Source organism: Callithrix jacchus, chromosome 5 (assembly GCF_049354715.1).
Source record: "Callithrix jacchus isolate 240 chromosome 5, calJac240_pri, whole genome shotgun sequence".
Lineage (NCBI taxonomy): Eukaryota > Metazoa > Chordata > Mammalia > Primates > Cebidae > Callithrix > Callithrix jacchus.
Genome location: NC_133506.1, coordinates 83,145,665 through 83,171,952, shown reverse-complemented (window position 1 = coordinate 83,171,952; position 26,288 = coordinate 83,145,665). Strand labels below are relative to the sequence as shown.

At 47.7% G+C, this 26,288-nt stretch overlaps 1 protein-coding gene across 17 annotated transcripts in view; it reads right to left on the bottom strand.

Annotated features, from left to right (window-relative positions):
• EPN2 (epsin 2) overlaps positions 1-24,365 on the bottom strand; it is a 91,719-nt gene extending 67,354 nt beyond the window's left edge. For 13 of the 17 annotated variants that reach the window (XM_035303106.3, XM_078373139.1, XM_078373142.1 and 10 more), the window contains exon 1: positions 24,233-24,365. Coding sequence is in view for 1 of the 17 variants with exons in the window: in XM_008996429.4 (XP_008994677.1) it covers positions 24,233-24,365 (133 nt within the window). In the remaining 16 variants the exon portion in view is untranslated. Of the gene's footprint in view, positions 1-8,187; positions 8,286-24,232 lie in introns of all 17 variants that reach the window. The other 4 variants (XM_054257006.2, XM_054257007.2, XM_054257008.2 and 1 more) reach the window with 1 other exon arrangement.
• Between the last annotated feature and the right edge of the window lie 1,923 nt (positions 24,366-26,288).

Sequence of the window (26,288 nt, the reverse complement as noted above, 5' to 3'; positions counted from 1 at the left end):
GTGACTGTATTGCCTATTCAAAACAGCACTTCATTAAAAAAAAAAAAAAGTTCTATTCTCATTAAAAAAAGAAGAGGCCAGGTGTGGTGGCTCAGGCCTGTAATCCCAGCACTTTGTGAGGCCGAGGTGGGTGGATCACGAGGTCAAGAGATCGAGACCATCCTGGTCAACATGGTGAAACCCCATCTCTGCTAAAAATACAAAAATTAGATAGGCATGGTGGCTTGTGCCTGTAATCCCAGCTACTCAGGAGGCTGAGGCAGAAGAATTGCCTGAACCCAGGAGGCGGAGGTTGCAGTGAGCCGAGATCACGCCACTGCACTCCAGCCTGGGTAACAAGAGCGAAACTCCGTCTCAAAAAAAGAAAATGAGGCGAGGCACAGTGACTCACACCTGTAATTCCAACTACTCGGGAGGCTGAGGCAGGAGAATCATCTGAACCCAGGAGGCAGAGGTTACAGTGAGCCGAGAAAGGACCATTGCACTCCAGCCTAGGCAACAGGGTGAGAAAAAAAAAGAAAAAGAAAAAAACACCAGAGGCACATCAAAGCCTTTGGCCAACAGGTCTGAGACGCCAACGCCAAGAGCAGCCCAGGAGTGACCACCAGCCCAGATCCCACCTGTGTCCTTCTGCCACACACCCATGTAAGAGCCCAGCACCAACACCTGTGAAGCTGAAGGGCAGGAACCCCGGATTCTACCATGTCTGTCCCTTCCTTTCTGTGCCTCTCTTCCAGGCCCCTCCAGCTTCATACCTGGAAGGCTGCAAATGGCCTTCAATGCTTCCCCCACTGTCCATGTTCCCATCCAGCCTGCTATCCACTCTAGTCTGGGTTTCCTTCCTCCTGGCCCTCTCCCGTAGGCTGCCCAAAGCATCATGCACAAACCCAGCACAGCCCTGAGCAGATCTGTGTCCCTCCCATCACAAGGTGGCAGATTCAAGGAGGGAAGAACCAGAGCTCCTGGCATCCACTTGTGCAGCAAGCCTTCTCCTCAGCTCCCGCCCTCCTGCTACCTGCCAGGCACTGGGCTGGTGCTAAAGGGTGGAGGCCAATCAGACATGGTCCCCGTCTGCAAAGAGCTCCAGCAATACAGTCCACAGGGAGCCTGGAAACAGATGATAATCCTACCATGGAAGTCTAAAGGACACAGAACAGCAGACTGAGCTTTTAGGCCAGCCATGGAGTATACAAGGGGGCAGATGAGGTGGATATGCAACAGGCAAAGCACATTCCAAGCAAAATGAGGAAAAGCAAGTGAAGAAAGACCACAGTCCAAAGCAGGAAGGTGGAATGTCCATGATGAAGTCAACCCCTTCCTCTGGGCACTTAGGAGGGAGGGCTAACTCTCTCAAGGCCCATCTGTGAACAAAGTCCAATCCACCTTGCTCTAGGCACCCTTGGCCTTTTCCCTGAAAACAGTCAACTGTGGCCTTCATTTAATCAGGGAACAGGGAGAGCGTAAAAGAGAAAAACACAAAAGCTGCAAGTAAAGATGAAAAGTTTTGACCCCCTAAAGGGAAGAGATTCGCCAGTCAGGGAATTTCCCTCTGAAAAGACTCAACACTCAAAAGATGCCAGATCAATGAGCTACAACTCTCACATTTGATGAAAACAGCAGCAAAACCATGTTTCCCTATCACCTACCAAATGAGAAAAATCTGAACCTAGTGGATTCCAAATTGTATTTCCATGAGCCTTACAGGGTGGTTTTCAAAAACAACAAATTTCCAAGATCTTGATTCAGCAGCCACCATGTTATAGAATGAATTTTCTTTTAAGGTAGGTAACATTTGTTTCTCTGTTCCAAATTCTAAACTGATTTTTTTCTTCCAAATGGAAAAAAAAATTCCTTCACAGTAGCCTTTAAATTTCTATTAAATGGATTTCCCTAATATCCACCAGTTGTTAGTTAATATGATGTGGCACACACATGCAGACTTCCAATGTGTACTGAGCCACATACATGGCAGGCCCTCATCTAGACTCACTGACACAGCCGTTCTACATTGTGGCTGCAGTCCTGTGGGAAGACTGGCATTGGCTCTTCGACCAGTCAGGTGGGCCCAACACCACTGGGCAGGGATCCAGGGACCTTTCCCGTGTGGGAACCCTGCTCACAGGGACTCACAAACCACGCTGTCTACATGCAGCATCAATGCCAAGGGCACCCAGAAGAAAATTACTAGACACTGGCATGTCACAGTCACCCTGAAGTGACCTGTCTAACCCACAGCCTAGACTAGCTCTCTAAGTTAAACAGCAATTAGCTGCTAAGACTCAGGCAAACATATTTCCTGAGGAACTGGCCTGTTTTCCCTTCTGAAAATTCCTGAAAAGAGAGGCAATAAACTGTGTGGAAAGAATATGCTAACACCCACTGCCAATTTCCCATTATCAACCCAACCCAATGTCACCAAAGAGAGAACACACTCAGAAGCAACCAAACAACTGCCAGCAGGAATGCAACTCTCACCCAATAGAGGAGTCTTAAAAGACAGAATCAAAGCACGCTGGAATTGGAAAGGACCTGGAGACCATTTAGTTCCACTCTCTCATGCAGGGGAGACTGAAGCCCAGAGAGCATTAAGTGTCTCTGCCCCATTCTGGAAGTCTCTGAAATGCACACAGGGCTAGCAGTCTTTGGTCCCATTATTTGGCCCTGAAAGCATCTTCCCCACCAAGCCAGTTTCTCTCCACACTCTGTCTCAGCATCAGAACCAGCACCAGCAGTCACCTGAGCCAGTGTTTATTCCTCTTCCCTTACCCACACCTAACTGGCTAACACGCCCTATCGGCCAGATGCAGTGACTCCTGCCTGTAATCCCAGCACTCTGGGAGGCTGAGGTGGGCAGATCACCTGAGATCAGGAGTTTGAGACCAGCCTGGCCAACATGGCGAAAACCTGTCTCTACTAAAAATACAAAAATTAGCTAGGCACAGTCGCAGGCACCTGTAATCCCAACTATTCAGGAAGCTGAGGCAGGAGAATTGCTTGAACCTGGGAGGCATAGGTTGCAGTGAGCCAAGATCATGCCACTGCACTCCAGGCGACAGAGCCAGACTCAGTCTCAAAACAACAACAACATACCCTATCAGTCCAACAAAGTCTCTCCCCTACCAAACAGCTCCCTCCTGGCCTCCCAAAGCCTCTGACGGGCTACAGACACTTACCACCTGGAACATGGGAGACCGGGACCAAAAGCTTCCCTGAATAGAAAACAAATCGCAGTGGGCAGCTGACCCCTTCCCAGCATAGCCAGTCAAGGGAAAGCTCGGAACCATTCCAATATGGTTCCAGAGACCATAAAGACCCCTGAGTACTAAACAAACGCAATCTATTTAAGAGTAAATAAACCAGGCCGGGCGTGGTGGCTCACCTGTAATCCCAGCACTTTGGGAGGCCAAGGCGGGTGGATTACCTGAGGTCAGGAGTTAGAGACCAGCCTGGCCAACATGTCAAAACCCTGTCTCTACTAAAAATACAAAAATTAGCCGGGTGTGGTGGTACGTGCCTATAGTTTCAGCTACTCGGGAGGTGGAGGCAGGAGAATTACTTGAACCTGAGAGGCAATGAATGCAATGAGCCAAGATTGTGACATTGCACTCCAGCCTGGGCAACAGAATGAGACACCCGTGCCAAAAAAAAAGAGAGAAAATAAATAAAAATATTAACAGTGATTACAGACCAAACTAGGACTTAACCTATAGGTTCTAAGGCTATAGGTCAGGTTCTAGTTTGGTCCTTCCTACTTAGGCATACTTTCAAATCTTCTCTGATGACCATTAAAACAGGCATCCTAAACAATCTCCATGGGACCTGGTACAAAAAATAAATGCACCCTGCAAACACCATCTTGCATATAGCCTGTTTTGGTAGACCTGACTTTTACACAGTCTTTGAAAACTACTGATTATCAGAGGGCAAAGAAGGGAGAAAAAGCAAGATTTCTGTTCAAAGACAAAATAGCTAAAGGAAAATCTAGGGTTTGTTTTTTATTGAGGGGGAAGGGAGAAATTAGGGTTCGGTTTGTTTAAAGAAACATTTCACATTATACAGCAAATGGTATTAAGCATAAATCAGGCTCCAAGTGTGGGACTTGGGTCCTGAACAGCCCGGAAGACCCTGTGACAAAGCCATGCCACCATTAGACAGACCCATGGACTTCACAGCTAAATTTTAAGTTGCTCCTACCCACCCTGGACCAAGAGCTGAGCCTCTCTCCTGTGGTTCTAGATAAAGAGAGGCGCCCCTCAGAGCTTTCCCACTGGGTGCCACCAGCTGAAAATCACTGGAAGCTATATAATCTCCTTTACGAGGCTTCTCTGAGCTCATACCACTGGCCTTTGGTTCCGTTATCCTCCTCGACTCCACCCTTTTTGATTACTTATTCCTGTCCTGATGCTAATAAGACATTAAATGGCCTAAAGCAGTAGTTCTCAAACCTGGCCACACATTCAAATCTTTAAGGAACTTTTTTTTTTTTTTTTTTGAGACAGATTCCTGCTGTGTAGCCCAGGCTGGTATCTTCAAGGAACTTTTTTTCTTTTTGAGACAGAGTCCTGCTGTGTAGCCCATGCTGGTCTCAAACTTCTAGGCTCAAGCAATTCTCCCATCTCAGCCTCCTGAGTAGCTGGCATAATGGGTGTAGGCCAACACATCCAGTTTTTGGAGAACTCTGAAAACATTTTTGCTCAGGCCCCATCCCAGAACAATGAAAAGAGGAGGGATTGGATGTGGTGGCTCAGATCTGTAACACCAACAATTTGGGAGCCCGAGACAGAAGGATTGCTTAAAGCTAGGAGTTCAAGATCAGCCTGAGCAACAAAATGAGACTCTGTCTCTAAAAATAAATAAATGAATAGCCGCATGTGGTTGAACATGCCTGTAATCCCAACTACTCAGGAGGCTGAGAAGGGAGGCTGTTTGAGCCCAGGAGCTGGAGGCTGCAGTGAGCTATGAGCAAACCACCACATTCCAGCTGGGCAACAGAGCAATACTCTGTCTCAAAAAAAAAAAAAAAAAAAAATCAATCAAGCCAACAGAAGGGGTGGGGGCCAAGCACTGGCACTTAAAAAAAAACTCTCCCCAGAGGATGCTGATTAAAGTACAGTCAAAGTTGAGAATCACTGGCTTAAAGAAATCCAGAGAAGAAAGAAAGAAAGAAAAAAAAAAAGTAAATGAAGAAACCCAAGCAATAAATAAGGAAACAAGGGGTGTAGGAGTTGAGCCAGAAGACCAGGTTAGAACCCAAAGTGCAGGTCACATTACAGCTGGGAAATGATGGCTCTGAACTGAAGCTTCCTGGTAACCAGAGAATTCACACTGTCCACAAGATAAAAAAAACAAACCAGATTCACCAGAGACGATTCTCCTTGTCCTGGGCCTGAGATAAATGCCTCCCTCACATCCTCCACAAGAGGACATACACCATGATGCAGTGGAGTATGAGGCCCAACGCTGTGACCATAACCACCAAAGACGTGGCAAAGGCCACTTCTTACTGCATCTCTCAATGCACAGTTCCACAGAAGTAGCCCTTGAGAAGGATACCCACCAGTCAGTACTTGGCTACTTACTCATTAGGGGCTGCCCTCTAACTCTTAGCTGGAAACATACTCTTAACTGGAACCAGTCCCCTGCACATAAAACACACTACCAAATCCATTTTATCTTCCATACTGACAACGATGCCATCAGGACAATGCAAACATAAGACAAAGGTACAGACTCTTGCTGTGTCACTGAGGTTAATAAAGGCACTGACTTGGTATCCAGGAAAACAAGCTCCTCTGTTAATGACTCTCATGAAAACAGAAGTCTGTCCCTGTAACTCAGGAGTAGGGCAAAGTCCCAGAGGCTGCTGATCACCCACCTCCACTCCAGTGCTCAGAAAGGCCACTGCTCATCCTCACACCTGCAACAGCACCCTCTCAAGACTAAGAAGGGTGGGGTTTGCCCATCAGACTAGCAGTCTTTAGAGCAGGCTTAATGGTCACCAGAAACAATCAGAAGAGGCCTCTGAGTCACTTATGTACTAACATTATATGCAGTACAGTTTGTTATGTTTATTTTATTTTTTTTTTTTTTTGACACAGTCTCACTCTGTCGCCCAGGCTGGAATACAGTGGTGGCATCTCAGATCACTGCAGCTTCTGCCTCCTGGGTTCAAGGGATTCTCCTGCCTTAGCCTCCCGAGTAACTGGGATTATAAGAGTGCACAACCACACCCAGCTAATTTTTTAATTTTTAGTAGAGATGAGGCTTCACCAGGTTGGCTAGGCTGGTCTCGAACTCCTGACCTCAAGTGATCCACCCACTTTGGCCTCCCAAGTGCTGGGATTACAGGCATGAGCTCTGTTATGTTTATTATACTTCGGTTGTAAGTTCTCTCTCTCTTTCTGACAAGAGTCTTGCTGTCACCCAGGATGGAATACAGTGGCACAATCTTGGCTCACTGGCACACTGCTACCTCTGCCTCCAGGTTCAGGTGATTCTCCTACCTCAGCCTCCCAAGTAGCTGGGACCACAGGTATACACTAACACACCTGGCTAATTTTTGTATTTTTAGTAGAGACAGGGTTTTCACTATGTTGGCAAGGCTGGTCTCAAACTCCTGACCTCAAATGATCCTCCCTCAGCCTCCCAAAGTGCAGGGATTACATGTATGAGCCGCTATGACTGACAGTTATAAATTCTTATAAAATGTGTTTATTACAACAAATAGAGTCAAGAGCAAATCACTCTCTTTCCCTCTCACATGTGACATTTTCTTTTTGATCCAGGCGGCACATCACTACATTTCAAGTTAAGCAATGACAAGTCAAATTAAAATGGCAACTATTGGCCGGGCACAGCGGCTCACACCTATAATCCCAGCAATGTGGGAGGCTGAGGCAGGGAGATCACCTGAACCTAGAAGTTCGAGACCAGCCTGGGCAACACTGAAACACTGTCTCTCCAAAAATACAACAATTAGCTAGGCCTACAGCCCCAGCTACGCAGAAGGCTGAGGTGAGGATATCGTCTGAGCCCAGGAAGTCAAGGCTGCAATGAGCCATGATCACACCACTGCACTCCTGCCTGGGTGACAGAGTGAGACCCTGTCTCAAAAAAAAAAAAAAAAAAAAGCAACTATTCACAATAGCCAAAGGTGGAAACAACATGAGTGTCCACCAGTAAATAAATTGTGGTATATCCATACAATGAAATATTACTGGTCATAAAAAGAAATCAAGTGCGGATAGATACTAAAACATGGATGAACTTGGAAAACATGCTAGGTGAAGGAAGCCAATACAAAAAGTCAGATATAGTGTAACCGCATTTATACGAAATGTCCAGAATGGTCAAACCCCATAGAGACGGAGAAGGTTAATGGATACCAGGGGCTGGGGAAATTGAGGAGTGACTACCTAATGAGCATGGATTTTCTTTTGGAGTGATGAAAAAGTTCTGAAACTAGACAGTGGTGATGGTTGCACAACACTATAAATGTACCACATGCCACAGAATGGTTCACTTTTAAATCCTTATGGTGGCTGGGAGCGATGGCTCACACCTACAATCCCAGCACTTTGGGAGGCCAGGCAGGCAGATCTCTTGCACTCAGGAGTTAAAGACCAGCCTGGAGCTGGGCAATGGTGAAACCCCATCTCTACAAAAAATTAGCCAGCAATGGTGACACACACCTGTAGCCCCAGCTACTCAGGAGGCTGAGATGGGAGGATGGCTTGAGCCCAGGAGGTGGAGGCTGCCGTGAGCAGAGATCATGCCACTGTACTCCAGCCTGGGCGCCAAAGTGAGACTCTGTCTCAGTCAATCAATCAATCAATCAATCAGTCAAGCTTTTGTGTAAATATAATTATTCCCCAACTGAAAAAAATCAGCTTCAAACATAGAAATACAAGAATCAGAATTACGAGGGCTGGTGGTCATTCTTCACTTAAAAATAAGTTTATAAAGAGTCTACTCTTTGTTAGAGAGATAATATATTGAAGCATTTGCCAATAAAGCAAAATCATCTGAGGTGGCCAGGCGCGGTGGCTCACGCCTGTAATCCCAGCACTTTGGGAGGCCGAGGCGGGTGGATCATGAGGTCAAGAGATCGAGACCATCCTGGTCAACATGGTGAAACCCCGTCTCTACTAAAAATACAAAAAATTAGCTGGGTATGGTGGCACATACCTGTAGTCCCAGCTACTCGGGAGGCTGAGGCAGGAGAATTGCCTGAACCCAGAAGGCGGAGGTTGCGGTGAGCCGAGATCGCGCCATTGCACTCCAGCCTGGGTAACAAGAGGAAAACTCCATCTCAAAAAAATAAAAAAAATAAAAAATCATCTGAGGTATGGGGAGCCTAGAATTAAAACTGTTGAAGCTAAGTGATGGGAGTTCACAAATTATTTTTGTTTAAAATCCTCCATAATGAAAAGTTTCATTTTGTGTTTAAGTACGTTTCCAAAGATCTTTAACATATTAATAATATACTCTGTAGATAAAATAATGGCTGCCCTTAAGCTGTCAAACTCTGGTGGCCAAACCAGTTATGTTCCACCCTGAGCCCAACAGTGCAGACTCACTTAGTGCAGGCCCCTCCACAGAAGGCACACAAAAGGCCTCACAGAAAATAATCAGAGCCCCAGTTCAGATCACCAGGCAGCAGTGCAGGGAGCTGTGTAGCCTAGTCTCTCACACTACAAATCAATACAGGTTGAGTATCCCTAATGTGAAAATCCAAAACCAAAATGTTCCAAAATCAGAAACTTCTTGAGCAGCAACATGATGCCACAAGTGGAAAACTCCACACCTGACTTCATGCAACAGGTCACAATCGAAATGCAATCAAACCTTTGTTTTGTATATAAACTTACTTAAAATGTTATATAAAATTATCTTAAAAAAAAAATTAGCCGGGCATCATGGCGCGAGCCTGTAGTCCCAGCTGCTCGGGACGCTGAGGCAGGGGAATCGCTTGAACCCCGGAGGCGGAGGTTGCAGCTAGCCAAGATTGCGCCACTGCACTCCAGGTTGGCAAGAGAGTGAGAGTCCCTCTCAAAAAAAAAATTATCTTCAAGTTGTGTAGGGTATATACAAAACACAAACGAATTTCATGTTTTGACTTGGGTTCCATCCCCAGGATATCTCATTATACATATGTAAACACTCCAAAATCCAAAACATTTCTAGTCCCAAGCAGTTCAGAGAAGGAATACTCAACCTATGATATCCAGGCCTCCAAGTTGCCTGCTCAAAATTCAACTACCTGGCCAGGTGCAGTGGCTCATGCCTGTGATCTCAGCACTTTGGGAGGCCAAGGTGGCAGATCACCTGAGGTCAGGAGTTCGAAACCAGCCTGGCCAATGTGCTGAAACCCTGTCTCTACTAAAAATGCTGGGGTCTAGGTGAGGTCTGCAAATGCCGGGGTTTTCCAATGAAATGTCCCACAAACAATCCCACCCAACACATAATGCAAACAGAGCTCACCTCCAGGCTTGGGGGCTGAAGGAAGCAAGATCCTGCCTCTCCAGATGCAGTAAGAGGCTGACACTGTGATTGCCTATCCACCTCTTTCCCCTATCCCTCTTCTACAACTAGATCTATAGGAGAGGCAGGCCAGGAGTCCCCACGGCATTCCCAATGTCTAGGAGAGTGCAGAGCACACAGATGTTCAACTACATTCTTGTTGTGTGATCCTGGATTTAATGGATATTGCTCTAAAGGTACATGATAAAGACTTGTTTTTCACAAACACCAATGCAAGACATAAAAGGGAAGGCATCAGAATGTACTAGTGTTGGGGGCCAGAAAAGGAGGGGACAAGAGACAAGGAATCATGGCACAAACAATCCCACCTAAAATAGCACCAGAATGCCGTGGAATGTAGAGCCCTGGAGGTCAGGGGGAGGAGGGCATAGAGAGAAGGAGAGACATTATGTGCCAGGCAGAGGCAGAAGAGGCTTTGAGGAAAGGGTATAGAGGCAGTAAGCAGGGGTGGAGGTGTACTGGGGGCAAAGAGCAGGGCATGAACAGAGAGGCAGACAAACTCAGCCACCCTGCATTGGGGATTCTGCCTTGACTGGACTCTGCATAAGCCCCTCTGTCCCCAGAGCAGGGACCAAACAACCAGGAGAAATCAGCAGGCACCATGGGGAGGGCGGAGGACTGTGGAAAACTGGCACCCGCAAGCGCCAACTAGAGACACTGGCTCTGACCCACTGTTGCCAGGCAACAGTACAGGCCCCAGGCTGCCAAGTGTTCTGATTTGTCAATGAAGCTACAAGACTGGAAGGCTATGTAAGATCTCCTGATTTTCATGTTGGCAACTACGATCAGCAGAGTGGCCTCCCAAAGATACCCACATCTTAATCCCAGAACCTGTGAATATGTTAGGTTTTGTGGCAAAGGAGAACTAAGGTAGGAGTTGGAATTTAAGTTTCTTGGCAGGGCACAGGGGTTCACACCTGTAATCCCAGCACTTTGGCAGGCTGAGACAGGCAGATTGGCTGAGGTCAGGAGTTCAAAACCAGCCTAGCCAACATGGTAAAATCCTGTCTCTACTAAAAATACAAAAATTAGCTGGGCATGGTGGCACACACCTGTAATCCCAGCTACTCAGGAGGCTGAGGCATGAGAATCCCTTGAACCCAAGAGGCAGAGGTTGCAGTGAGCCAAGATGGTATCACTGCACTCCAGCCTGGGTGACAGAGCGAGACTCCATCTCAATTTAAAAAAAAAAAAGATTTTAAGTTTCTAATCAGCTGACTTTAAAAAAGAGAATCCTGGATTATTCAGTGTGCCCAATATAATCACGAGGATCCTTAAAAATGGAAATGGGAGGCAGAAGAGTCAGGGTCAGAGAGAAACCATGTGGGAAAGACTGGAAAGCCGCAGCTGGCTTTAAAAATGGAAGGAGCACGAGCCAAGGAACACAGAAGGCCTCAAGAAGCTAGAAAAGCAGGGAAACGGGTTCTCCCCTAGAGCCGCCAGCAGGAGCCAGCCCAAACTACACCACAATCTCAGCCCACTGAAGAAGGCCTGTATTGGACTTCCTGCCTATACAACCGTGTTGTTTTAAGCCACTGCATTGGTCACAGCAACCATAGGAAACTGACAGAGCAACCAATTTTAATGTTTAGAAAGAGGCACAAACAAAACACATCTGTGAGCTCAATCCACCCAAGGACCACTTTTCTTTTCTTTTTTTTTTTAATTGTATTTTAGGTTTTGGGGTACATGTGCTGAACAGGCAAGATAGTTGCATAGGTACACACGGGGCAGTGTGCTTTGCTGCCTTCCTCCCCTTTACCCACATCTGGCATTTCTCCCCATGCTATCCCTCCCCAGCTCCCCCCGCCCCGCTGTCCCTCCCCTATTCCCCAAGGACCACTTTTCTAGTCCAGACTGCTTTAAGCAGAGTCAAGGGTGAGGACCATTTCCTGGGTGCCCAGCACAGAGCCGAGCACATAGTAGCTCTCTGAAATTCAACCCAAGTTAATGCAAGGTCCCTTACTTTTACCACATGGTCATAAAATTATCCAAGGATTTCTGGAAAACAGAGCTGCTTAACTGAAAAAAAGAGTTCTATTTCCAAGGGACTGTTTAATCACATCTCATGGAGATGAAAACAGAAAAAAGTAAGGGCTCTTCAGGTCCTCTGGAAGAACCCCCAGTCTCTCCCTCCCAGCCACCTTCAGGGTACCAGCTTGCTCACCACAGCTCCAAATAACGTTGGTTGTTCTTCAACAGCAGAGGAACACTTGTCAAGTGGGCTCTTTTTAGCTCCTCACTTTCACCAGCGCAGAGATGCTCTGATTACAGGTGGGGTGGAAGGCCCACAGCCCTGCCCACTCGAAGCCAAAAGGCTATGTGAAAACTACAGCCCATGAGCCAAACCTCACCAAGCTCTTACCTATCCTGCCTGGATGGCCTGGTCAGCAGGCAGCTGAGCCTGGCCACATGTTCAGCTCTTCCTCCTTTGTGCCTTCCTTGATCAGCTCAGCTGTCTGCATAATGCAGCTCCCTCAGCCAAGGATGCTCTCATCTCTGTCCCCAAGAACTCCCACTTTTCCTTCAAGACTCAACTTACATACTATTTCCTTGAAGCCTTCTCTGGTTCCCAGGTTCCATTCCCAGTGTTTGACCCCACTTTCTAAACTTCCCTCCCCCAACTATCTCCCAAAGCTAATATTACTTGTTACTGAGTCAAGAGCCACCATCTGCAGATGAAGAACTATTCTGGAAAGACCTTACATTTTATTCACTGATGTGTTCTCAGCCAATAGCACATAATACATATGTGCTCAATAAGCATTAAGAATAAATGGGGCCAGGCGCAGTGGCTCACGCCTATAATCCCAGAACTTTGGGAGGCTGGATCACGCGGTCAAGAGATCAAGACCATCCTGGTCAACATGGTAAAACCCCGTCTCTACTAAAAATACAAAAAATTAGATGGGCATGGTGGCGCACACCTGTAGTCCCAGCTACTCGGGAGGCTGAGGCAGGAGAATTGCTTGAACCCAGGAGGCGGAGGTTGCAGTGAGCTGAGATCAAGCCATTGTACTCCAGCCTGGGTAACAAGAGTGAAACTCAATTTCAAAAGAAAAAAAGAATAAATGAAGTGGACTATAAATTCATTTTTTGACTGAAATACCACATATTATAATGATATTGTGACACGCATTAACTGTACTATGTAATACCTCTCTTCTAGACTTTAATAAGAATCTATCTAAATTAGTAACTCTACATTATAACTATCTTTAGTAAAATTAAAGAAATGTAATTTAAAATTTTACAAGTACTATCTGCTGCAGTCATTACAATTTAGGGTATGGGGAGGAACTTGGCTAGCAAGCGTGAGAGAGCAGATAAGAACCTGCTCTGAGGCTAAAATGCAGGTTGACAGGAGGCTTGCCCAATCAGTGGATCACAGTCTCTTCTGCCCGTCCCTTGTTTAAACTTTCTGCTAAACTTCTTTTCCAAGGTAGCTTACAGGCATACTTCAGCCAGAGTGATCATTCCTGCCAGTTCCTTTCCAGCCCTGATTCCATGAGCCCATCCACAGTCATTCTACAACAGCTCAGGAACCCAGTCCCCACACATTACTTCAAAGGCTTCATCTGGCTCTAATTCTCCCCTTCCAATCCCTGACACTCCCAAAGGCTTTTCTGAGCACGCAGCTCAGCTTCTCAACCCACACAGACTATGAGAATTGTCTGGGGGTACTTCTAAAAATTACTGGCTTTCCCCAGTAGTCTAGGGTAGAGCCCCATCATGGGCATTTTTTTTTAGCTTTCCAGGCCACATGATTTGCAGGCTCCCAGAGTGTCAAATCCAAACTTCCCAGCCAGAGTTGAAGCTCCCTCTTCTCCCCAAACAGAACTCAACTCTGGCTTCTCTTTACCCTCCATCTCCAGAACTGCTATCTAGCCAGTCGCAGGAATCCAGTCTGGGACAGGCCCCACCCACAGAGATTACTGCACAGGCCACTGCCAGAGGCCCCCTTCCCCCAACACTTGAGGTGGCACCCATTCCTCAAGACCTACCCTGCTCCCTACTACCCAGAAAACCAAACCCCAAGCCACCTGGGTGCTCACTGCTCCCAGCAGGCATCCACCCGGTGCCGGCTACAAGACCCTGCACACACTCATGGCACCTACCCCATGCCATCTCAAGCTTTAACTCCTGCTGCTCCTGAGATCCAAAATACCCGCCCATCTGCCTTCCACTTAGGGATAGTGTTCCTTGTTCTTCAAGGTCCAGCTCAAATCCTATCTCCTGATGCCCTCCCTGACTCTTGCAGATTTTTTTCTCCATTCTTCATCCCAACAAAGAATCAAAATCATGGCTCAACAAACTGCTAGTTTCTGTCTCACAAATATTAACTTTGTCTTCTCAATTAGACTAAGTTCTTGGTGGCATTTCATTTATACCCATTATTCGCCTCTAGATCATATGTTCTGCATTTTTCACGGTGACACTGGCCTCAGTCATAAAACTGTTCTTGATATACTTATACTTCCACATCTCCCAGCTGCTTCTCATAAAGTGACAAATTCTTTCTCCAATCAGATGTTTCCCAAATTTTGTCATCCATAGTACAGTCATTATATTCCCAGGACAGCTCTGAGTATCAAAAAGGCACACAGGGAGGGTTTGCTTTTGGGAAAAAAAAAAAAGTGACTGTTGTAACCTGTCCATATCCCTTTATTGTGAGGACCTTTTTTTGGTGGGGGGGGAGCTCTTAGTACAACTTTTTGCTCACATTGATTTATTCATCTCAGAGTCTTAAAGCATTTAGAAAACAAACTCAAGTCCAAGCCTCCAGGGCCTCCCACAAGTGCAGGGCAGGCACCAACACATAGCTGTTTACCATTCTTTGGCTGGCGAGCTGCAAGAAGTGCTCAAACCTTGGGAAAGTGCTCACACCCGAGCCTTCCCACCCTGGACGTTGTAAGACCAGGAGAAAATACCCGTTGGCTAGAACCCAGGTGTTAATTGCCTGATGGGGAAGGAGATACTTTACATGTAACTTTTTAAGACTACCAAATTCCGGCTGGTACAATGGCTCATGCCTGTAATCCCAGCACTTTGGGAGGCCGAGGCAGGTGGATCACCACCGAGGCAGATCGAGATCATCCTGGCCGTCTTTACTAAAAACACAAAAATTAGCCAGGTGTGATGGCACACGCCTCTAGTCCCAGCTACTAGAGAAGCTGAGGCAGGAGAATCACTTAAACCTGGGGAAGTGGAGGTTGCAGTGAGCTGAGATGGTGCCTCTGCACTCCAGCCTGGCCAACAGAGCAAGACTCTATCTCAAAAAAAAAAAAAAAAAAAAACTACCAAATTTCATATGAATTTGACACCCCCCCTTTTTGTTTTTGGTGAGACACTGTTACCCAGGCTGGAGTACAGTGGTGTGATCTTGGCTCACTGCAACTTCTGCCTCCTGAGTTCAAGCGATTCTCCTGACTCAGCCTCGTGAGTAGCTGGGACTACAGGGGCACACCACCACACCCAGCTGATTTTGTATTTTTAGTAGAGATGGGGTTTTACCATGTTGATGAGGCTGGTCTCGAACTCCTAACCTCAGGTGATTCAGCCTCCCAGCAATAGCATTAGTAGAGGGTTCTCAGTCCTTAGTACCCACACCAGTATGCGGAGCTGCAGGATCACAAAGTAAAAAGAAATATCCCTTCGCTCAAAGAGGAATTTGGCCAATTATTTTAACACAGCTTTGCAAACACAAAAACCCTTACCAGCCTACACAGACTTCCTTGGGGTCAAGCCAGCTGGGGTAGCCCGAGATCCCTGTTGTACACATCCAGGCGGCTTAGCCTGACAGAGAGGTGAGATGTTGTCATAGAAACAACTTCATAAAGCTCCAAAATCAGACAGGTGTGGGACTGAATTCAGGTCCAGCCAGCCACTGGCTGGGTGCCCGTGACCAAGCTTGCCTCTTCCCAACCCCAGCTTGCTCAGCCTACCTCTTGGGGCTGTTGTGAGGATACAGTGAGGTAATGGGCACGCCTGCCACAGCTGCAGATGAGGTCATATAAATAAAGCAGTTCTGAGTTTGACACCGGTGGCAGCAAATACCAGCTGGGGCACTTACTAGCTGTGTGGCCTGGGGCAGATTACTAAACTCCTCTTAGTTTTCTAAAATGCAAAAAGAGAAATGGTGACAGGACTTGCAGGACCACCATGAAAATTAAACACAGTGCATAAAATCAGTAACGTAAGGCCTGGCACACAGGAACTATTCAAAAGCCATCTGGGCCCATATACGCCTCCCTGCACAGTTTGTTTTAATGGACAAGTTGATAACTACCACTGGAGAAAAAATATTTGAACTGCAAACTGTAAACATGAAAGAGTATTAAATCTGAATTGTTGGAAGGAGGAGAAGCAACTTCCATTAACATCAGTGGTCCATCCCAAACAGCCCTGTGCAAGTCTAGTAAGACCCACCAACATTATTCCCTCAACCTTTCCAAGTTATAATTTTTTTTTTTTTTTTTTGAGAAGAGTCACACTCCTCACCCAGGCTGGAGTATAGTGGCAAAATCTCGGCTCACTGCAACCTCTGCCTCCCGGGTTCAAGCAATTCTTGTGCCTCAGCCTCCCTAGTAGTTGGGACTACAGGCCCACACCACCACACCTGACTCATTTTTGTATTTTTAGTAGAGACCGGGTTTCGCCATGTTGGCCAGGCTGGTCTCCAACTCCTGGCCTCCAGTGGTCCACCAGCCTCTCAGCCTCTCAAAATGCTGGAATTACAGGCGTGAGCCACCACACCCAGCCCCCAAGTTACAATTCTAAAAAGCCTAGACAGCAAACTTCCTGCAAGATGTGTCAGAATGAACCTGCTTTTTCAAGAGAATCCAAGATTTACAGCCTTTTTGAAAGACACTGACATCTTCTGTTCCCTTCATTAAGGAAAGCATCTCAATTAACCCACATAGTGATAATCCCTGCAACCTCAGTCCAAATTACAGTCAATAAAGAATGAAGTGAAAACACAAATTTCCTTTCCAAATATCATGCCATCCAGCATATTAGGAGCAATATTTAGAAACATTTCAGTGTCATTTCTGAGTTCCTACTGCACAGCCAGCAGGTGCTAGACACCTTACACGCCCTCTTATTCAGTCCTCTCAGCCAAGGTTCCCAAATTTGTTCCCTAAACCAGCACTATGAGTAGCACATAAAAGCTGGCTAAAAATACACATTCTCTGCCAGATTCGGTGGCTCACACCCATAATCCTGGCATTTTGGGAGGCCAATGCAGGCGGACCACTTGAGGTCAGGAGTTTGAAACCAGTCTGGCCAACATGATGAAACCCCATCTGTAGTAAAAATATAAAAAATTAGCCAGGCATGGTGGCACACACCTGTAATCTCAGCTATTCAGGAGGCTGAGGCAGGAAAATTGCTTTAACCTGGGAGGCGGAGGTTGTAGTGAGCCAAGACTGTGCCACTGCACTCCAGCTTGGGCGACAGAGCAAGACTCTGTCTTTTTTTAAAAATAAAATAAAATAAATAAAATAAAAGGCCGGGCTCAGTGGCTCACGCCTGTAATCCCAGCACTTTGGGAGGCCAAGGCGGGTGGATCACGAGGTCAAGAGATCGAGACCATCCTGGTCAACATGGTGAAACCCCGTCTCTACTAAAAATACAAAATATTAGCTGGGCATGGTGGCGCGTGCCTGTAATCCCAGCTACTCAGGAGGCTGAGGCAGGAGAATTGCCTGAACCCAGGAGGCGGAGGTTGCAGTGAGCTGAGACCGCGCCATTGCGCTCCAGCCCGGGTAACAAGAGTGAAACTCCGTCTCAAAAAAAAAAAAGGCCAGGTGCGGTGGCTCACGCCTGTAATCCTAGTACTTTGGGAGGCCGAGGTGGGTGGATCACCTGAGGTCAGGAGTTCTAGACCAGCCTGGCCATAATGGTGAAACCCCATCTTTATTAAAAAAAAAAAAAAAAAAAGGCTGGGTGCAGTGTCTTACGCCTGTAATCCCAGCACTTTGGGAGGCTGAGGCAGACGAATCACAAGGTCAGGAGATCAAAATCATCCTGGCCATGGTGAAATCCCAACTCTACTAAAATACAGAAGAATTAGCCGGGCATGGTAGCACTTGCCAGTAGTCCCAGCTACTCAGGAGGCTGAGGCAGGGGAATCGCTTGAACCCGGGAGACGCAAATTGCAGTGAGCCAAGATTGTGCCACTGCACTCTAGCCTGGCGAAAGAGCAAGACTCCGTCTCAAGAAAAAAAGGCACATTCTCAGGCCTCCCCTCCCTAATCAGAAACAGTGGGGTGAAGCTCCAGCCATGTGTTCAGCAAGCCCTCTGGGTGCTTCTGCTACACAATGGAGTTTGAGAAACATGGCTAGTCTATACCATGAAGTAGTGATTATGAGCCCCACTTTAGAAATGAGGAAGCCAAAGCTCAGTGATTCAAGTGCCCAAAGTCATCCAGCCAGGAGGCCCATTAGTACCCACACTTTATTCCAAAGCTATCTGCCACACGACCTTTGAAGCCAAATTGTCTGTACCACCGGTATTTTCAGATATTGAGCTGCTGCAACGTGCAACTACCTAAGAGGGGTGGGACCAAGAGGAAGATTGAAGCCTGCACTCAGAAGTGATTAATTATAAATGCTTTTAAATTCACATCATGCATTAGCCCTAAATGATCAGCCATCCCCCAGGAGGAGCCTACATTTCCCTGTTCTATGTATCAACAGGGTTACCATGAAAAGAAGACGGGGAGTCCCTTTATTTACAGCCCTTTGCACGTCCAATTCCCTGTATTGCTTTGAACAGAAAGAATTAAGTTACCTGTTCAGTCTCTAGAGGGCTTGAAAGTACAGCACACTCTGCCAAGACCAGGACCAACATGAAACAGAATCAGGAAAAGGACTTTCTGTGCCCAGGAACAAAAGAGGCTCGAGCACCCAGGTACCAGGGGAATGAGTCACCAGAAAGAATCCAATGCATACACAGGGAGCATTTTAACAATGTTGCAGATCTGGTTCAAAAGAAGGCAGACTTTTTTTTCTTTTTTTTTTTTTTTTGAGACAGTCTCACTCTGTCACCCAGACTGGAGGCTCACTGCAACCTCCCCTTCCCAGGTTCAAGTGATTCTCCTGCCTCAGCCTCCTGAGTAGCTGGGACTACAGGTGCATGCCACTATGGCTGGCTGTTTTTGTATTTTTTGGTGGGGATGGGGTTTTGCCACATTGGCCAGGCTGGCCTCAAACTCTTGGCCTCAATTGATCCACCCGCCTCAGCCTCCTGAAAATACTGGGATTACAACCATAAGCCACCATGGTCGGCCTAGGCTTTTTTTTTTTTTTAATCAAACCCCAAATCTAACGTCTTTCAGCTAAAATAATCCATTAATTATTGACATTCAAACCACAGTGTTTTCAAAGGTTCTAAGGTTAGGAAAGAGCCAGAAATCTCATCATTTCCAACTCCCAACCTTCTAAATAAACTTGGTAGTGATTTTCAGACCACAAATTTATCCTATAGTTTAAATAAATATCTATTATTTTGTGGGGCCTTCTACAGGGGCCAGTGGAGTAGAAGGGACCCAGGCATGGGAATTACACAGATGACGCTTTGAATCATTCCACAATGCATCTGACAAAAAACAAAAACAAATGCTCTTCCCATCCTCAACCACCTTAATCATAACACCCCACATCCCTCAGTCCACTGTTAACTTGCAGCGTGTCCCTTCATCCCCTTGAGACTTGGTCCTCAAAGTAGATAATGGGTATAACAAAATTTTGTAGTCTAACAGATTTGTTCAAATTACTTATTGGCTGTGCAACCTCAAACATGTAACTTAAGCTCCCTGGGCCTCAGTTTCCTCACCTGCAGATGCGGTAGATAAACCTACACAACTGACATACAATTGCTGGACCAACAGCAGTGATTTCTGCAACACTGTGACAGAACAGTAGAGCCTGCAGTAAGGGAGCCATAAAAATGTGCTCCCCTGCCTCAAGGACTACTAATGACAGAGCTTTACTGAGCACCAACCTTCTATCAGAGACTGAGCCTGGTACTGTGGAAGTAAAGACAGGGTGACCACTGGCCTCAAAGATGTCACAGTGTCACACGAGCCCCAGATACACAGATGTTTTAAGTATACCAAAAGACTTCGTGGGGTAGTGAAGGTAGGGACAGAGGAGAAAAAAAGGGCCAAACATTGGGGTGCTAGCTGGCAAAGTATCGACAGAAGAGGTCTGTTGACACCAAATACATGAGTTAAAAGTCCAGCCAACAAAAAGGGGATACAAACTAGATGATTCCTCACATCTTTTCAAGCCTCAACTTCCCCAAATCCAAGGCCAGGCATGGTGACTCATGCCTGTAATTCCAGCAGTTTGGGAGGCCAAGATAGGGGGATCATTTGAGGTCAATAGTTCAAGACCAGCCTGGCCAATATGGTGAAACCTTGTCTCTACTAAAAATACAAAAATCAGCCAGGCATGGTGGCACATGCCTGTAGTCCCAGCTACTCAGGTGGATGAGGCAGGAGAATAGCTTGAACCCAGGAGGCAGAGGTTGCAGTGAGCCAAGATCACACCACTGCACTCTAGCCTGGGTGAGAGAGTGAAACTCTGTCACAAAAAAAAAAAAAAATCCCCAAATCCAAGCCCTTGGACTTCTCCAAGGCTCAGGGTCACCAGGTACAAATGCCATAAAATGACCACAATCGTGGTCCCTCACACCCTATAAGCCAGACAGGAAGGTTATAGGAACAGTGAGAATTGCCGGAAAGCTTAGAAAATTTTAATGTACTTTCCAAAAGTATGACAAGGACAACTACATGCATAAAAATCTCTTAGTACTTCAGTTTACAACTGAAAGTTGCCACTCCTCCTAATTAAAGTCCCCCCCAAAAAAACTGTCCTTCCTTTAAGTTCAGGAAAAGCCAAACTATTAAAATAAATCAGAGTCCCAAAAGCTTTTCAACTTTTGCAGGACTCTTATCAGAATCCCAATTCTCCAGAAATCCTCTCGGCTCATCACCGAAGAGAGTTAATAATACAGAGAATTTCAACAATGGTTGGGTCATTTTTCAAGGCTGCATATACGATGCTAGATATTATCACTTGAAAGTTTTACATTTCTTCACACCTCAAGTGCTTGGCACACTGCTGAAGAGTTTTCCACAGAGCTCTCCATCTGGCCAGCTCAGGCTTTAGAGAGGCAAAAACCCTCTGTAAACCGGAGGAACTTGGTACATCCCACAAGACAATCCAAACTGGCTCTGAGTCAGGGACTTGTGGGACACAGTCCTGAATCATGCCTTATGGTAATTTACACTTTACCAAAGTCTTTAGTAACCTGTATCTCATTCCACGCTTACAAAAGAATAGCCCAGTGAGACTGGGAAAAATGACTAGCCCAATTTTAGAACTAGGGGAAAAAAATAAGCTTTTAAAATGTAAAAGCAAAAATACAGATAAAGATTTAGGCCGGGCGCCGTGCCTCACACCTATAATACCAGCACTTTGGGAGGCTGAGGTGGGCAGATCACCTGAGGGCAGGAGTTAGAGACCCACGTGGCCAACATGGTGAAAAACTATGTATGTATGTCTCTACTAAACATACAAAAATTAGCTGGGTGTGGTGGTGTGTGCCTGTAATCCCAGCTACCCTGAGGCTGAGGCAGGAAAATCACTTGAACCCAGGAGGCAGAGGTTGCAGTGAGTCGAGACTGTGCCACTGCACTCCAGCCTGGGTGGCAGAGTGAGACTCCGCAGCAAAAAAATAATAACAAAAGATTTAAAGGTCGGCTGGGTGTGGTGGCTCACGCCTGTAATCCAAGCACTTTGGAGGCCAAGCCGTGCAGATCACCTGAGGTCAGGAACTCAAGATCAGCCTGACCAACATGGTGAAACCCCAACTTAAAAAAAAAAAAAAAAAAAAAAAAAAAAAGCCGGGCACGGTGGCTCAAGCCTGTAATCCCAGCACTTTGGGAGGCCGAGGCGGGTGGATCACGAGGTCAAGAGATCGAGACCATCCTGGTCAACATGGTGAAACCCCATCTCTACTAAAAATACAAAAAATTAGCTGGGCATGGTGGCGTGTGCCTGTAATCCCAGCTATTTCAGGGGGCTGAGGCAGGAGAATTGCCTGAACCCAGGAGGCGGAGGTTGCGGTGAGCCGAGATCGCGCCATTGCACTCCAGCCTGGGTAACAAGAGTGAAACTCCGTCTCAAAAAAAAAAAAATTTAAAGGTCTAGGTGGGCTTCCCCAACACAATCACTTGTCCCAAAAACAAATTCAGTACCATTCAGAAGCATACTGTAGTCCCTTTTGATGTTCATTTAAATACACATGAAAACTTAATTATCAGTGCTAACTCAATCACTGCTGTGCCAGATTCAGCATCAGATTTTGTCAGTACTTAGCATTCTGTATCTAGAGCTACAAGACACACGTTTTCAGCCAAATCTTCATCATATTACATAACGAGAGGAAGCTTGGATTCTTAAGATTCACCTTTCCCCATCATTTTAACCCCCTGTTCCAATCCCTTCTTTTACAGGGTATTTTCTGGAGGTGAAAAAGAAGAACTCATTCCTTCTCATATTTTCCTGCCCACTTTCTTACAGGAAAAAAACAAACAAGCCCATTCAAAAGTGGGCAAAGGATATGAACAGACACTTTACGAAAGAAGACATATATGAGGCCAACGATCATATGAAAAAATGCTCATCGTCACTGGTCATCAGAGAGATGCAAATCAAAACCACATTGAGATACCATCTCATGCCAGTTAGAATGGTGATCATTAAAAAATCTGGAGACAACAGATGCTGGAGAGGATGTGGAGAAAAAGGAACACTTTTACACTGTTGGTGGGAATGTAAATTAGTTCAACCATTGTGGAAGACAGTGTGGCGATTCCTCAAGGCCTTAGAAATAGAAATTCCATTTGACCCAGCAATCCCATTACTGGGTATATAACCAAAAGACTATAAATCGTTCTACTATAAGGACACATGGACACGAATGTTCACTGCAGCACTGGGTTGATTCCAGCAAAGACCTGGAATCAACCCAAATGCCCATTGATAATAGACTGGATTGGAAAAATGTGGCACATATACACCATGGAATATTATGCAGCAATCAGAAATGATGAGTTTGTGTCGTTTGTAGGGACATGGATGAATCTGGAGAACATCATCCTCAGCAAACTGACACAAGAACAGAAAATGAAACACCGCATATTCTCACTCATAGGTGGGTGATGAAAAATGAGAATACATGGACACAGGGAGGGGAGTACTAAACACTGGGGTCTACTGGGGGGAAAAGGGGAGGGCCAGTGGGAGGGGGTGGTGGGGAGGTATTTCGCCTGGGGAGAAATGCCAAATGTGGGTGAAGGGGAGAAATGAAGCAAAACACACTGCCATGTGTGTACCTACGCAACTGTCTTGCATGCTCTGCTCATGTACCCCAAAACCTAAAATGCAATAAAAAATTAAAAAAAAAAATGAAGAGGAAGGTAGGGTCCTGAACATCTCCCTAAGAAAAAAAAGTTATTAAATGTGGTAAACAGAGCCCTTGAGACGTAGCTTCCAGTTAGTTCTGCACTCACACAATATTGCTGCATGACCTTGGGCAAATTACTGCATTTCTGGGCGTCAGTTTCCCTCATCTGAACCCTATTGATGATTACGCCCTCTCCGCTCTTAAAGTGCAGATTTTAGATACGTCCCCAGGGCAGCACAACAGTGAAGGAGTCGCCCAGATGGAGTCCTTGGGCGCAGAAATGGCCTTCCACGAGCTCCTGCGGGGGTTCACAGGGAGCTCAAGCTGCCCCAGGCAAAGCCACTGGGCAAACTTCAGGTCTCAAACAAAAACCTGTTGGCACCGACTCCTCTAGCAAAGGCCAGCCTTCCAACTCGCTCCGCTCTGGGGGAGCCGCCCCATACGGAAAAAGAAGCGTCTCCTAGAAGACGCCAGCCCCCACGCTCCCATTCACCCACCCAGATCAGCCGAGCAGGACCGCCGGGCCGGGTGGGCCTCTGTCATCCCACGCGGAACAAAAGGCAGCTGGAGCCTGGCTCTTCCGCCCCCGTCCCCGCTGTTCAGTGGGGGTGGGGGCTGGGGAGTGGGGAACCTGGTCCCCGAGGACGGAAGGGGGCGCCGCTAAGGCCCCCAGGAAAGGTGAGACGGGCCGGATCCCAGACAGAGAAAAGGACCCCTCCCCGATTCCCGGAGTGCGCCCGGGCCGGGTTCTGCACGGGGGCGGGCGGGAGACCAGGCTGGGCTCGGGAGGAAGGGGTGCCGGCCCCGGGGAAGGGAGGAACGGGGTCTGGGGAGGGGGGCGGGGTTGTTCCAAGATAAAGGGGGCTTCCGGATCTGAGGTGGGAGTGAGGGACGCCCTGAACTCTGGGGACACAGAAGGAAGCTCTCGGTGATAGGGACGGGTAAGAGGGGAGATCCTTGCAGCTGAAAGCTGGATCCAGATGGGGAGGGGGCCATGCTCCAGCCCGTGGGGCGGGGCCTGGTTGGAAAGAAGGAGAACCCCAAGAGCCTGGGGTAGGGACCAGCGGGATGGCAAGGATGCATGCTCTGAGAGGGGCAAATGAGGTGTGGGAGCCGGTGCTCTGTGGGCGTCCGCGCTCTGGAGAGGGGAGGGTCCGCGCCCCGGGAGCCCGCTCTGGCCCCGGAGCCCCACGGGCTCTGGCTCACCTGTGCTCCTCCGGGCCGGCGTGGGTGCGCCGCTGCGGCCACCGGCAGCGCTGAGGAGGCGGGAGAGACCTGAGCCCGCGGAGCAGCCGCCGCCGCGTCTGGCTCCGTTTGACACCCACACACCAGCCAACATGGCGGCCGGGAGGGGGCGCGCCGGACGCGTGCGCGCGCCCGCCGGCCCCGCCCCCGAGCCTGCCGAGGCCCCGCCTCCACGCCCGCCGGTCACGCCCCTGCGACCCCTTCAGGGCCCCGCCCCCTCCCCTTGCCCTTGTGGCTCCCTCCGCAGCCGACGCCCGATTCCCCAAACAACCCCCAATCCGGAGCGCCACAGAAGCCCTGGCAAATTAATTCCTGAACGCGCGCACCCTGAGCCCCCTCAGGTCCCTCCACCCCGTGCACACCCACGGTCCCCACACTCACGGCCCGGCAACTCGCGCGGGCCCCGCCCCGTCAAGCTGAAACTCGCTCCGGCCCGCCGGTTTCACTCAAAAACCTTGCTCGGTAGGCGAAACTGGAAGCGGGCCAGGGTCTGCCAGGCGCTGGTAGGGTTGGGTTCTTAGGCTACAAGTGTGTTCACTTTATGAAGATGCACGGAAGTACACTTTGGATTTGTGCACTTTTCCGTGCGTGTATTTCACATCAGTAAAATATGCTGAAAAATTACTCGGAGAAGTCCATAGGCTTCTTTAGGCTGCTCAAGGGGTTACCTAAAGGCACGAATGGCAAGGGAATACCTAAATGACACGAAAACGGAAACCCTTGACTGGCGGGCACCCAGAAGGCACCTCCTGTGTGCCAAGCCCTGTCCTGGGCACAGAAATGAGGCAACACCAAATGCCTCGAATGAGAGTCTCGGAATTTGAGGTGCAGACTGGAGGCTGCACCTCAAAGCTGACTAACCTGCTCCAATCGGGGTGGGAGTCAGCAGAGACCTCTCACAGCAGGGACTCAGAGCATGAGTCAGGGCTAGCTAGGTGGGCAGAGGGCACCATCCCTGTTGCCTGGGTGACATCAACATTGTGCCTAGCTCTGGCTTCAGGGAAGCTATGGCCAAAAGTCTTCCTCCGGCCTCACTCACTGAGGGACCTTAGTAAGTCACCGTAGTTCTCTGAGCCTCAGATTCCTCCTCCCTGTATAGGAACCAGGGGATGAAAGTATGAAAGTATCCCTTACAGCTCTCACAAGCTGCGATCTGGAATTCCATTCTCTGGCGGGGGGAACAATAAAAATAGAGCTTGCAACACATTTGCAAAGCCACATGGCCACTTTTCCTTTGAAAAGTCAAACACGGCTGGCACAGTGGCTCACGCCTGTAATCCCAGCACTTTGGGAGGCCAAGGTGGGCAGATCAGGAGGTCAGGAGTTCAGGACCAGCCTGGCCAACATGGTGAAACCCCGACTCTACTAAAAACACAAAAATTAACTGGGCATGGTGGTGCACATCTGTAATCCCAGCTATTTGGGAGGCTGTGGCAAGAGCATCACTTGAACCTGGGAGGCGGAGGTTGCAGTGACCCAAGGTCATGTCACTGCACTCCAGCCTAGGTGACAGAGCAAGACTCTGTCTCAATCAATAAAAAAAGAAAAAAAGGGCCCGGGCGCGGTGGCTCACGCCTGTAATCCCAGCACTTTGGGAGGCAGAGGCGGGTAGATCATGAGGTCAAGAGATCGAGACCATCCTGGTCAACATGGTGAAACCCCATCTCTACTAAAAATACAAAAAATTCGCTGGGCATGGTAGCGCATGCCTGTAATCCCAGCTACTCAGGAGGCTGAGGCAGGAGAATTGCCTGAACCCAGGAGGCGGAGGTTGCGGCGAGCCGAGATCGCGCCATTGCACTCCAGCCTGGGTAACAAGAGTGAAACTCCGTCTCAAAAAAAAGAAAAAACAAAACAAAAGTTAAACACTGGTAGTTCTAGATGCTAGAAGCACTCTCCAGTTAACCACCCGTCCAGCTGTTTGGTGTCCCTTCTGCACATTGAAATGAATGGAGCCAACCTTTCCCTTCTAGGGGCTGGAAGTCTGGAAGGACAGAAGAGTTGAGCTTGAACAGCA